At 41.1% G+C, this 14,377-nt stretch overlaps 1 protein-coding gene across 2 annotated transcripts in view; it reads left to right on the forward strand.

The window, feature by feature from the left end:
• Positions 1 to 13,943, forward strand: part of VSIG1 (V-set and immunoglobulin domain containing 1) — a 31,577-nt gene extending 17,634 nt beyond the window's left edge. For both annotated transcript variants that reach the window (XM_036924929.2, XM_036924930.2), the window contains 5 exons: positions 2,973 to 3,171; positions 7,662 to 7,817; positions 8,220 to 8,339; positions 11,231 to 11,372; positions 12,228 to 13,943. In XM_036924929.2, coding sequence (XP_036780824.2) covers positions 2,973 to 3,171; positions 7,662 to 7,817; positions 8,220 to 8,339; positions 11,231 to 11,372; positions 12,228 to 12,477 — 867 coding nt within the window. In that variant the 3' untranslated portion in view covers positions 12,478 to 13,943. The remainder of the gene's footprint in view (positions 1 to 2,972; positions 3,172 to 7,661; positions 7,818 to 8,219; positions 8,340 to 11,230; positions 11,373 to 12,227) is intronic.
• The last annotated feature ends 434 nt before the right edge of the window (positions 13,944 to 14,377 follow it).

A 14,377-nucleotide genomic window follows, 5' to 3' on the forward strand; every position in this document is an offset into this window, starting at 1 on the left:
CTCTGGGCCTGATTTGGCCAGTGGGTGCATACTGGTTGGCCAGCCCAGTACTTTGTGTGTTTGTTTCCACAGTTTGAAAGCCTAGTTTGTGTTGGCTCTTCAGTTCACCACAGTTCCTACTATATGCTATGATCTTACCTCTATCCACCAGCCCCTTCTGGCCATTTCCCATATTTCTAATATCATCCGGCTCCTGAAGGCTCCTCAACCTTAGAAACCATGAGCTAAGTGATCTCCAAGGGAGTCTTATAACTAATGTGCTATTTTGACTCCACATACCAGCCTCTAACATCACCAAGGGGCAGGCAGAGAGGACCTCTGGGGGGAAAGGTAGGGCAGTCTACCATGAACACAGCCACAAAAGGCAAGTGGGCAGAAAATTAATAAGCACCACTTAAGGGAAAACTTGGATGGATTTTCTTAAAGCAGACTTCTCCTCCCCCTCCTCCCAAAGGTTGTGGCCTGTTGGACATCCGTGGTTTTTCTGACCTCAATTGCTTTAGTCTCTAAATTGACAATATACTCTCTTTGAAAAGTACATGAGCCTCACAGGATCACGGGCTGGGCCTTGGCCATTGTTCAGCTTTGATTTTTAAAAGAGCTCTTCTTTTTGTGGAAAATAGAACCAAGTTGCAGTCCTTCCTGTGTGATTAGATAACCAGTTTCACGAAACATTTCATTCTTTTTCTTTACAAGGACAGTGTGATAGTACAAACTTCCCAGAACAGAAAGCCCCTCAGTATCTGTGGCTGGCCCCTGGCTAGTCCTGGGGACTTTCCTTCTCACACAACACCTCAAGGCCAAGGCCTTTCCATTAGGTCTCCATTTTTATCCTTCCTTGCCCCCATTTCTATCCCTGACACACTTTAGTATTATTTGTGAGAGAGCAAAGTATATTAGGCTACCGTGTGAGAAGCTAGGTAAAAGGGTTGGGAAGGTGCTTTTTATAGGGAAGTCGCCAGTCCAGGGCCTCATTACTTATTTGCTCATTTCACCTCGATTCATTCCCAACTGTAAACTTTTACAGTGACTTCTTCCCATGTTCTGGTCCTGGATTAAAACACTCTTGGCCCGCTGCTCTCTGCAGAAACAAGGTCCTCCCACCTAGATCCTCTGGTATTTCCTGAGGGCCGTAGGCAAGATTGATGAACCTCATTGTGATGTCATCAATGCTCAGCATAAAACAGGCTGACCTATCCCCAGTTTCCCTGGGAGCAGGGGAAGCAGCCAGATGTTTAAAGACTTTCTACTTAAAGTAGAATGTATTTGAATTTATCTACGTAGTATCTTTTGGTCTGCTGATTGCCTTCCCTCATTAGCCTATTAAGATAAAGAGCACTGGACCAGGAATTAGAAGAACTACATTCTAGACCTGTCCCATCTGTGAACTTTGCATGTGTCTTTTTTACCTCTCTGGGCTTCAGTTTCTTCTTTAAAATACCAATCAGTCACACATTTATATGAAACTGACAATGTGTGTACAGAGACTGAATGTATTTTGAAGGAACCTCAGGGGTCACCTAGTCCAGTGATTCCTAAGCTTCAGTCTTTCATATCTCATCTTTATGATTTTTGTCATATTTGTGTATCACCAGCAGGATTATTTGCCTTTGTTTTCTGTATTGACTTGCTTTCTTAAAATCTTAAAAATAGCTACTTTAGTGTCACCCTAAACAATAATATCCATGAATCTCACTACCGTGGTGTATACTTGAAATTTTCCATAACATTATGTTTTTAAAATTAAAAAAATTAATAACATCCACAAAGTCACAGATTTGATGCTGTAGATGTCTCTTTCTAAAAAGTTTTCATTCGTGTACCACCTAAAATCAACTTGCATGCCTACATTCAGGGAATACACAACATACTTTGGAGAGCATTGCTCTGGTTCCTCATTCAGTTGTGGAAACTAAAGGTTGAAGAGGTTAAGTAACTTTTGTTTCTTATCACAAAGCAGGTTGCCATGGAGGCATGACCAGAGGCCACCTCCTCTGACTATGTCACAGTTAGAGGCATATCTGTGGCTAAAACCCAAGTCACTGGACTCCTAGACCAGGCCTCTTTCTACCTCACCCTGCTGATCCCACAGTTGCCATTATGATCTAACTACCCATGTTCTTTAATACAGATGGAACTAGAATCCAGATCTTCATAAGTCTGGTAAATTATAAAAAAAATAATAAATAAGTCCTTGTGTTTTGGATGAGTCATTTAATCTTTCTTGGTTTGAGTGCCCTTGTTTGTTTAAATGAAATAATAATTCCAATTCTGCCTTCTGCCATGTGGGTCGAGAGGCACTAGCTACAGTTGACTAAGTATCTCTTAGGCCCTTTTCTAGATTACTTTATCCTCACACCAGCATGATTAGGGGGTGGGACCAGGTGATTTCTCAGGGGCCTCTCTGCTCTGAAATGTTACTCTTCTAACAAACAAGATGAACCCAAATTTGCTTATCCAAAGGAGTACGTGTGTGTGAAAGGGGCATAAATAAATATTCTAACTTTTAGGGAAACCAGATATTCCAGATAGTCCTGCTGAGTAAAGTAAACTCAAATGAAAAAAAAAAAAGAATGTATAAGTGGGAAACAAGTGATGGTTTTGGTTTCTCCATCAGGCACTGCGTCCTATTTAATGAGTTTCCTCCAGGTAGTTTATCAGAAGAGCATCAGGCTTCAGGATTGCATCCTGTCAGCTCCAGCTGTTTACTGTGTGTAAGACAGGCACACCTCCCTGCCCTGACATCACAAAGCTGCTTTGAGCCCAAAAGAGGTAATAGTTCTGCACAGCTGTGAGCAAGCTAAAGGGCCCCATTGAGCTGAGAAACCTTTGCCATGGAGACCTCTTCCCTGCAGGGGGGGAGAAGCTGCTGCTTATTAGTGAAGGTAACATTGGCTAGAGGGAGCCTCCAGGTAGCTTATCCTAGCCCCAGGCACTCCCCAGTTCTTATTTTTGTCATTTTTCTTTCATAGATCTACTATTCTGAAGGTGGACAAGCTACAGCCATTGGGCAATTTAAAGGTCGCATCGTAGGGTCCAATGATCAAGATAATGCATCTATCACCATTTCGCATATGCAGCCAGCCGACAGTGGCAGCTACATCTGCGATGTTAACAACCCCCCTGACTTTGCTGGCAAAAATCAAGGCATCATCAACGTCAATGTGTTAGGTATGGGCAATTTTTTCTGCTTTTTCTCTTCTTGGAGTCACTTTGGACATTGAATGAGTCAGGGCAGTGAGTTATGGTGCTAATTAAGTTCCAGGGGTAAATATCCTTCCTGCTTCTTTTATTAACAGGGAAATAGAGACACACCACCAACCCAACTCATATAGTAACACTGAGACATCACTCATAAACCACGTCGAAACCATTGCCAGGCCAAAAGGGCCACCAATATTACAGAGAGCAGTAGATGACCCAACCTCAGGGGATCTCTATCTCTGAAGGATGGAATGAGAACAGATGGGACAACGCACAGGCGCACGAAATTATCATTAGCAACTCTTTCTGAGAGAGCCTCCAGTTAGAGCCAGTCCTACTGAGGGAGATGACTGTCAACTTACTATGTTTCCTAAACCAGCCACAACTCCCACCATCAAATCATGCTTTTGAGTAAAGCCAGGAGAGTCCCTTTTAAAAATGTTAATACCATTTGGAAAAACAGAACCACATATTAAGCAAAGATAAGAATTTGCTTATATACAAATACTCATTATGTGACATTGGGTAAGTCATATCAGCTTTTTTTCAAATGATCTGAGAGTGGTTCATTTGTGCTGTATTTACTGAGTGTCTACTTTGTACCAGGATCCATGAGGTTCACAGTGATGGGGACTTAGAGTTTTTATTTTGTTTTTATTTTGCTGAGCCTGGTGCTGGGCCCTGGGGTACAGGGAAAGATAAGAGAAGTGTACACAAGCCCTTTCCTGGGAGAGGTGAAGTTCCAGTTTGGAAAACTAGTCATATACATAGGAACTAAATGGTGTGGTATAGATGCTGGCTCATCACCTGGGAGTCAGAAGAGCTAGGTTCTAAGTCTTACCCTGCTACTCAGTGGCCTCAGGCAAGTCAGCCCATATGTCTCTGGTCTTTTAGAGGTAGGGAAAGATAATCCCCTATCTTTACAGGTTTGTTATGAGAATCAAATGATATACTGGAGATTCAATGTTCAGAGAATTCAAGGGATCAGTCCTGTAATGGTTTTCTGTAGCCCCCTGGCTCTGGGTTATCCTTTTGACCAGAAACAACCTAAAGAAGACAAGCCTCCTTAACTCTGAGTTTGGAAATAGCCCTGAGATGAAGTTAGACAGGAAGGTTAAGACTCTTAAATTGAAAGTTCAGAGAATCCCTAATCACCTTCCGTAAGAAGTTGAGGGTCATTTCCTCTCTGAGTTGTTCTTTCCCATGAGTCTTTGGGTCAATTGTTCCTGCAATGACTGTGTCCTGAGTTTTCCTTAAGTATCCAGGATCCAGACAAGCTAAGAAGAAGGGTCTGTATATTCCACTGTTCATTTGAGAACTCTCAAAAATTCTATTTGTATTAATTGGGCTAAGAACAAAGGTGTTCTATAAATTTATGCTTTTAGGAAATTTTGAGACTGATAATTTTCTCTAAAAATTGCAGAAGTTGTTTGCAGTTCTCAAATTCCAATGCCTATGAGGGCTTGTTCTACTTGCCCTGATCGAGGGATGGGGCATGGTGAGGGCAGGTGGGAAAGGGGGAGTTGTGGAGAAAGGTGTTGCTATTTCCTTAAAGATCACTCTTCTTAGCAATGCATCTTTTGGAGACATTTCATTACCCAGTGATAGACATTGATCCCATGCATTCACTTGTTCATGCATGAATTCATTCAACAAGCCCAGAACACATGTCCAGTTAATGTGCCAGGCAGTGGAGATGGAAAGATGTAAAGATTGGTTCCCAGCCCTCCAGAAGTTCAGAGTCTAGTGAGGGAGGCAGATATATAACATACAAGCTTGCAATGGAGGTAGGAGAGAGAGAGATCCTCGGGGAAAGGGCTAAAAGCTGTTCAAGGGGGAACTGGAGAAGGCTTCCTGGGGAATGTAACTTTTGTACTGAATGTGGGAGGATGCGCAAGAGTGTGTCAGGCAGAAAAGGGGCTGAGGTGGCGGGGCACCATTCAGGAAAAGCAAACAGCAATGAGCACAGGCCCAGGTGGTCTGGACAACTATTCACTTGGGAGACTTCCATTAGCAGCCTTGCACAATGAATCTCTGAAAGATACCCAGATAGAAGTTTGAGTAATTGTTTTGTATGCATTTGAAATGTGCATCATCTTCCTCCTGCAATTTAGCACATAAAGTGATGAATTTAGTGAAGGTTCAAGAACACTCTGAAGCATTTTCATTTATTTTCTAAGGTGAGTGCCTCTTCCCACTCCAATTCTGTTGACAGCAATAAAGCTAAATGGTAGATCAATGGCTTTGCCAGTAAAACATCCAAGTTCTACTGGGGACTTTAACTGGATGAAATGTCAATTTAATCCTGACTCAAGTAGTTTTAGAAAATATATATGTTTGGGATGTGGTACAAAGTGATTCACTAAGTGTTTTGCTAATAAAAAATAAAAGGAGAAAAATGTATTCAGAAAAAAAAATGCCTATCTGGGTTTGATCCTGGGCTCAAGAAATGAATGCAAGTCATTTTAGGTTTTTCCCCATCATTTAGCTCAAGTCCTGGTGTCGGACTGTGATGAAACACACTCATTTCATTTTTTGTTCAAATTGCTTTAGTCTGCTGCAAAGGCTATAAAACCACCATGTTTTAAAAAAAGCAGCATCTAAATCTAGTGACAGTTGCAGTGGGCTTCTGGTTACATAGCCTAGTTAGGATTGGCAAACCCAGCAAGTTGTCCCTATCCCAGAGACTCAGTGATAAGGAAGAGAGATTAAAGAGCTAAATAGAAAAACAGTTTTAATTAAAAGACACCTGTTTAAAAGATAGGGATGGTGAAGTATTTCAAAGAGCTACAGCTATGTCTGTCTGCCTTCTCACTCATGTGTACAGTGGGTTAGAGTCTGAGATCAGAAGATCAACTTCAGTAGCAAGTTACAAAATGTGGCAGCAGGAATCAGTCCTGCCCGTGACCAAAAGTGAGTCCAGGTGCAAGGCACTAAAAACATTATTTTATTCATATAAATTCAATATATTTGGATTAGTCGGATGTCAGATAACCACTTGTTCCCATCTTACAGATGTGTCAACCGAGGTTTGGTTATGTTAGGGTTACCTGCCTAAACACATGTAGGGTAAAGTTGCAGTCAGTATTCTGTGTGGGTTGAGAGCTGTGCTCCTAACTGCTACTTCCCAAAAGAGATGGAGAGCTGGATGTTCAGAGCATTTAAGGAATAACCAGCCTAAGCTAAAGAACCTACACTTTTTAAGATAAGGAAGGTGAGTTGGTGAGTATTGAAATTTGGATCATTAGCTGTATGCAAGATGGGTTAGAATAAGCTGTGAGTAGTAAAGTGAATGAGGAGATTCAGATTCTCAGTTTCCCACAGGACTTCTCCACTGAGGTGTTCTTTAAGCAGCTAAAACTCAGTATGTCCCGAACTGACCATATTCTCCTCTCTTCACTCCTTCCCCCTGAACCTGCTCCTCCTCCTGTACTCTTTATCTCAGAGTATGGCAAGATAATGTACGCAGCTGTCCAAATCAGAAATAATAGGAGTCACCCTATTCCCTAAGGCCACTATCCATCTTGGTCACCAAGTCCTGTCGATTCTCCTTCTTTAATACCTCTTGACTCTATGTCCCCCTCTCCCTTGGTTCGGGAACCCTCCAGAATGAGAGTGAGCCATTAAAGCATTAAAAATGACCATCTTCCTTCACCTACTCAAATTCCTTCCATGGTCCTCCTGATCTCAGTATAAAACATGTAAGTACAGAGCCTTCCAAGCCAGGGCCTCCACTGCTCTCTGGCTTCATCTCTCACCACAACCCCCACCTCACTTCAGACCTGTGCCAGAGTTTTGAATTTCTGGTGCCTAGACCAGTGCTAGGCATACAGAAGGCGCTCAGGGAAATGCTTAGGGAGTGAAAGATGAAGAAAGATTTCAGCACCGTGTAGCCCACCCCCTCCGAAATGGGCTTCTCCCTCCAGTAAGGGACACAGGCAAATTCAAGCCCTCCAATCATTTTGTGTCACCTCCGGAAGAATAAATACCAAAAATGACTCATAAGGAAATGAAAGATATGACATTAATGAAACAAATGTTTTTAAAAATAATCAGTAATAGGTTATTTCAATGTGTTTAAGGCTTCTATTTTCATTTAAAACTGTTCTTCAATAGTATAAATAATGTCCCTAGTAATTTAGTGTTTGCTTACATTTGGCTATCTTAATAAAGGCATATTTTAAGACACAATGCGGAAATTCAAGTTTTGAATCTGGGGAGGAGGCAGACGGAAGACACGCTCTTAGAATCTTAATGGCCCGGAGACTGGAAGGGCCTCGCCCCTGAAGTGCTCTACTCCCACCTAGTGGTGCAACCAGAAACGGTCAAAATAAGTCTAAAGATTTTTTAAAAATTGAACTCACATATTGCACAAAGTGGGAGTGAGGAAGTGAGTGCAATTGCTGCAGGCTGCCGTTCATCTCGCAGTATGTTTACCCTTTGTCATTACCTTACAGTCAAGCCTTCGAAGCCTGTTTGCCGCATTCAAGGAATACCAGAAGCTGGCTATCCTACATCACTTTCTTGCCTCTCGGTTCTTGGAACACCTTCCCCTGTGTACAACTGGTATAAACTTGAAGGAAGTAACATTGTCCCAGTGAAAGAAAACTTTGGTAAGTATAGCTTCAGCAGCCCCTGCCAAGGCCTGGTGTGTATGGTCAGCTGATAGCATTTGAGTGTGGCTGGCTGGTTATCTGTAGGGCTCAGTCTTCTCTTCTTCTGGGAGGGGGATGTAAAAAGAATGTCTATCTCCTCACAAGATGATTGTGGTCTGGTCTTATCTCCAACTTCTAGACATCAAGCCCGTTTTTGGCTCAGAGGTGGTGAATCTGGAGAGAATAGGCATGGGCCCAGATGGGCTGCATTTGGAATAGTCCCAAGGGGCCTAGCTGGACCCTGGACATCTCAAGAAAGGGAGGCCAATGTGAGGAAGTGGGTGGACATGGGGTCTTCTACCTCAACAAAATTGGTACCCATGTAAAAGATTTTTAAAGTTTATTTCCTGGTTTTGACAGACCCAGCCACCGGGATTTTGGTTTTTGGAAATCTGACCAATTTTGAACAAGGTTATTACCAGTGCACTGCCACCAACTTCCTTGGCAATAGCTCCTGTGAAATTGATCTAACTTATTCACGTAAGTTCACCATACAACTTTAACAGTTTCTCTTTAAGTCAAGTATCCTGGTCCTGCCAACCAAGTAAATTAATTGGGATCCCTGGCTAGTCCTTCCTGTCTCTCTGGAGAGTTTGGTGCTTTATTCATAGGTTTTTAGGATTAATTACCATCATAATATCTAATGCTTACATAATACTTAAAATAATGCCACAAACTGCCCTAAATTCTTTACAAAAATTAATTTGTTTAATGCTCACAAACTCTCCAGAAAGTGGGTGTTACTATTTAATAAAACAACAGCCTCATTGATAGAACCCGGTTGAATTTTCATTTTGATGTTGTTGGTAAATCCAGGTGAAATATAGCAATCTATGTCAAACATGGTGTTCACAAACCTTCCAGTTCTTAATTAATTTGTTAAGATCTGTCTCTAATAATAATAGTAATACTAATAGCCACACCTACAGTCACAGTAGCTAATAATCATGGAGCACAAATTATGTGCCAGACACTTGGACAGGTGCTGTGAAACTTAGGGAAGTAAGTGACTTGCCCAAAGTCATCCAGTTAGTGACCAGCAGAGCCAAGATGTCTCTAAACCTCAAACTTCCAGTTCAAAGGTGCTTAGTTACAAAGCATAGACTTGAGAGCCTGGAATTGTCAAATTGGACCAATTAGGGCCAAGCTACTGCAAGACATCTTGCTACACCTCTCAAAGACCACTTAATAGCACTTAGGATCATGTCATCTGTTCATTTTTTTCTTACTCTGAATCTGTGGCTTTACTATATACCATACCAGGGGGGGCGGCTCCATTGGATGGATCATTGTACTCCTGTGAAATTGAGCCTTCTTCCTTTTATTTGTCCTAAACCAAAAATTTTCTAACTCCAAGCTGCTCCTTCCTTCTCATATCACTGTCAGCTATTTTCTGTTCAAACTGAAGCAGCCTCATCTTTTTGCCTGTCCTTTTCTGTGGCCCCATTCTACCCCGAGTCCCTTGAACATTTCTGTTATTTTTCTCTAGATCTTCCCAATTCCTTTTTGCCTTTCCAGAGGTACACTCATACTGCAGATGTAGAGACTCCTAGTCTCTAGATTTGTACTTAGGCCTTGTTTCCTTTCCAATCCTTTTCCAGTGATGTTGGCATCTGGCTCCTTCCTTCTCTCCCTCCCTCCCTCCCTCCCTTCCTGCTTCCCTGTCTCCCTGACTCCCTCTGTGAATCAAACATTCATTGACTATCTATTATATGCAAGGGACTGTCCTAGGTGATGGAGATAGAGATTAATAAGATACATGTCTTATACTCAAGGAGTTCACAATTTAGCTAGAGGGACAAACAGACTATACAGGGACAAAAAAATGTTATAGGTCTGCACAGGGTCTACAGGACTCCAGAGAAGAAACAGTTAAGCTTATAGAACCAGGGCCAGCTTTGCGAGTGGAGTGCCATTTGAGCTGGATCTTGAAGGTATTTGCAAAGCCTGTTTCTTTATCTGTAAAATACGGATGATGGTAGAGCAGCAGGCTTTGGAGGGCAGCCAGTCTGTGCTACGGGAGGAGGATGGACGACTCCCCAAGGGATGTCTCCCAGGGAAGGAAAAAACATAAGAAATCAACAAATTATCTAATGTGTTTGAATCTATTGAAAGGAGTTTAACAGTTGCTGGAAATTTGGGGAGATAGTGATAATACATTTTTTAAAATCCCCAAATGAGGCAACTATTAACATCAAGGAGAATTTTAATGTTGTACAAGAAAGAATCACTATATATATATATATATATATATATATATATATATATATATACACACACTACATTCTGCAGATGTGCTTCCTAGTCATACACTGCACACTTTGATGTTATTACTCACACACAACTGCTATAACCCTGTTAGGAGAACATGGTGGGGTAGGAGGGAGTGGTCTGTGAGAGTTAGATCTTCAACTTCCAGAGTAGGAAGACAATAGAAAATGACAAAAATTGGAAGAGGCAGATATTACAACAAGCATAATAGAAACATAGGGGCAAATAATAGAAGACTTTAAAAAAAGAGTGAAGAGTGGTTGCCTCTAGAGAATGGGACTCAAAAGATGGGGAGGAGTGGGGAAAGGGGCTGCTGGTTTTGTTAGAAATAGAGCTGTTTGACTTTCTAAATTATCCACATGTGTTCTTTTAATCATGATGTGTTAAAAGAATTATTAGGCAATTCAACTAGCCGTTTGTCTCAAAATATAAGATGTCCATCTTTTTTTCAAGGGAGGTGGGTGGCAATGGGCCCACCTGGAGCCCTGACATGGTCTTTTGGGGAAAATCCCTCAGTGCTTGAAGGTCTGGTACTCAGCTGGACTGTCTCACACTCATTAAGTTTTTCCATAAACTGATTTAATAAACCAGATGATGGTTTATGGAAATGGGCATATTCCTTTCCAGTGGCCAGAATGTATGAGGCTCCTTGGTAAGCATGGAATCTGTGGGAGAGGTTTTTAGGGACCTACCTCATCTATGCTCTCGGAAATCCTGGTGAAATTGTCCCTGCTGGCAACGGAGGTTATCTCGTTAGTGACTGGATTGCAGCTCCATGGTGTGTCTATCTCACTCATCACGCAAATGTCTACTGAAGACTTATTCCTCTAAAGCCCATTAAAAAGTGACCCCACCTCCCCCAGGCTGGCATATTGTTTTCTTCATGTGTGTACATGTGAATAGGTAAGTTACACAGTCGAGCTAGGCATCTTTCTTCTCCCACTGTGAGTCCACTGGCAGAGTTCTAGGGGTTTCCATGCTCCTAGCATAAAAGTCATTTTCCTACCATATGAATGCCTCAAATATTCCCCACTGCAAATGCATATGTATGAGGCAGACAATATGTTCCACTTTACTAACCAGCTGCTTATATCCTGTAGATCCGGAAGTTGGAATCATCCTCGGGGCCTTGGTGGGCTCCCTAGTGGGCGCTGCCATTATCGTCTCTGTTGTGTGCTTTGCAAGGAGCAAGGCAAAGGGGAAAGAAAGGAAGAGACATTCTAAAACCGCCACAGAACTTGAGTAAGGCCTTATTTTGTTGTCTTTGCTTAGAAATACAGACATTTCTCAGGCATCTCTCTTTCAGTCAGCTCTTCCTGAGAACTCCTTTTAGGCACTTTTAGGCATAAGGTATCAGAGTTGTCTTTCTGCCCACATTCATTGCTTTTATAAAAGAATAATGATGGCTACCATTTACCAAGTGCTGTGCATCAGACTCTTTTCTAAGCGTTTTATGTATATGAACTCACTTAACCACCACAACAGCCCTTTTAGGTCTAAGAAAATGTTTTAATATATCATGTTAATGTACTTGTTTTCTACCAACAGTCATAAAACATAATTTTAATATTTTTGTATGGAACAAGGGGCCCCATGAAGGCCAAACTACGTAGTGCCCACAGAAGTCAGAATGTGGCCCTGCCCAAAGCCCAGGCCCTTGACCACTCAGAGGTTTCTTTTCCAATTTATAGAAATTTTTCATTTGTTCATCCCTCCATTTCTATGCTTCCACAACTATGCATTGGGTACCAACCAGGTGTCAAGTATTGTGCTAGATAAAGTAGAAGCTGGAGATACACCAGAGCCATGAATTTGGACCTCAAAGACCTTATTAGAGCTTTAGACCCTACATCCTGACATCAGGTTTTTCACCTTTTAAACACTGCTTTGTCTTTCATGAACTCTCATTATATTGTTGACACTTAACTTTTCTGCACCCAAAATGGAGACCTATGGTCTGACAGTGTGAGTCAGCGTATCAGTGATCACACAGGTCCTGAACAGACTGGGACCTATGGTCATCCAAGCTACAGGGCCTATGACTCCATGTGAAACGGCAAACCCTAACTTGTCCTTCTCTGGGCCTTCTTTCTGCAGGCCGATGGCAGAGAGAAACCAGAACCCAGAGTTGGATACATTGCCATCTGATGACACCATCCAACTAGAAGCACCTGTGCCATCTTCCCATGACACTGATGTTGACACCATCCAGAGGCCACAGTATGAGCCGGCCCTGGAGCCTGCCCCAGAACCTGACCCTGTCCCCGTGACTGAGCCGGAGCCAGAACTGGAGACCAGGCCTGGGATTGTAGTTGAGCCCAAGAAAAAGGGAGTGAATAAGCCATAGGCTGGTAGCCTAAGTTCAGTGTTCACCACATTACTGGTGGTTGGAATTAAGCTGACCTAAGCAATCTCCTACCACCTCCCTCCATTCTGACCAGCCCTCTTTTAACAAGGTGCTCCTACCATCCATCCAAAACAAGCAGCTCTACTAAATAAACTAATAATAAGTGCAAGTGTTCCTGTATTAGCAGTATACTTACAATTTTACTAACATGTAAGCATAGCAAATGAAAAGGCAAGTGATTTCTAACTCAATTAAAAGTGTTTTGTAACAACACCTGTTTTGTATTTCAGAAAATCTTATTTCTCTATTTTTAGCTATTCTTCTTTACATTCCACATGCAGGCATGACAAGGTGGCATTAATTGGATTCAGTTTTATTTCTAAGACTAGTTGTCAGGGCTTCCCTATTCATTTTCACATCAACCACTAAGAATCCATCAGCATTGTCTCATAGATTGGAAAAAGTTCCTCAAAAGTTCCACAGGAGAATATGTAAAGGGTATATATTAGTTGATACATAGCACTTAAACCTCAGCCTTAAATTTAATGCTTTATTTATTATATTAGATTTCCCAAGGAAACACCCAGTTACCCAATATCAGAGCATAGCAAAAATTTTTAATAACCCAATTTTAAAATCCAAAATAACATACAGGCAAACACAATTTTCTTTAAGTGAATATGAAGTGTTAATATCATTGGTTAATATCAATTTAGCTTTGAGTGATCTATTATGTTATCACTGTGTCTGATGCAATCTGCTTTGGAATAGCCAGACTAGGAAACTGTTCTAAATGAACACTTAAGACCTATTTTAGATAATCTGAATTAATTATCTAATCTGTTTTACTGTTGGGACATACCACATTAATAGAGGGATGTCATTCTTGTATAAATAGTAAATATTAACTAAAATGCACTGATACCACTTCACTTGTTAAAAAACTATCCCATTGACCATGTTTCACCCACATCCCACCTTGAAGAAATTTACAGGTAGACGTTTTCAAAATTTACAGGCAGACATTTTCATTTGTATAATCAATCAGATTTTAAATCTTATTTTAAGGTTCAGTACAATACTCTTAATAAAATATTATTTTAATGATCGTAAGGTCATTGAATAAATCTTTTATGAACAACTTTATTGACATATACTTTATGTACATGCAACAAACTGCACCTATTTCAAGTGTACAATTTGATGAGTTTTGACAGATATATATACCCATGAAAGCACAACAATCTAAACAGAATATTTCTATCACCCCCAAATGTTCCCTATGCCCCTTTGTGCAATCCCACCATCACCCTGGACCTAGGCAACCACTGATTTGTTTTCCATCATTACAGATTAGCTTTGCCTTTTCTTGACCTTCATATGAATTACCACATCCAGATTTTCATGCAGAGAATGTTCTTAAACCGTGAAGTCCTTTCTATATAGGTCATACATATACACTAATTGAGGTAGAGTCTTGGAGGTTTTAGAGTAGATCGAAATTGAAATGAACATTGCACTTGTCCAGAGCCATGGAGAAAAGAGATGGCAAGCTTTATTTATGTGTTTTCTTTTGATGTGTTAATTTTCAGTCAATCCCAGGGATTTTTGAGGCATCTATAATTCCATTCAGACTAAATATAATATTATGACATATGGTGTCTGATGGATCAAGGAAGCAAAATGATGAAGGTCTTAAGAATGACCTAATATTTGTAGATTAAACACTAAATGCCAGCAATGTAGAAATGTCGGTGATGAGAATGCCAAAGTAGCTAGAATTCACCTTAAGGATAGAGGCAAATCAAAAGAAAAGAGACTAATATATAAGTCAACAACTACACCCAAAAATTTCTGATGGGCCAGTGCTGAGCAGTAAAAAAGGCACACGTGGCGGTCT

This window comes from Manis pentadactyla, chromosome X (genome assembly GCF_030020395.1).
Source record: "Manis pentadactyla isolate mManPen7 chromosome X, mManPen7.hap1, whole genome shotgun sequence".
NCBI classification, from domain to species: domain Eukaryota; kingdom Metazoa; phylum Chordata; class Mammalia; order Pholidota; family Manidae; genus Manis; species Manis pentadactyla.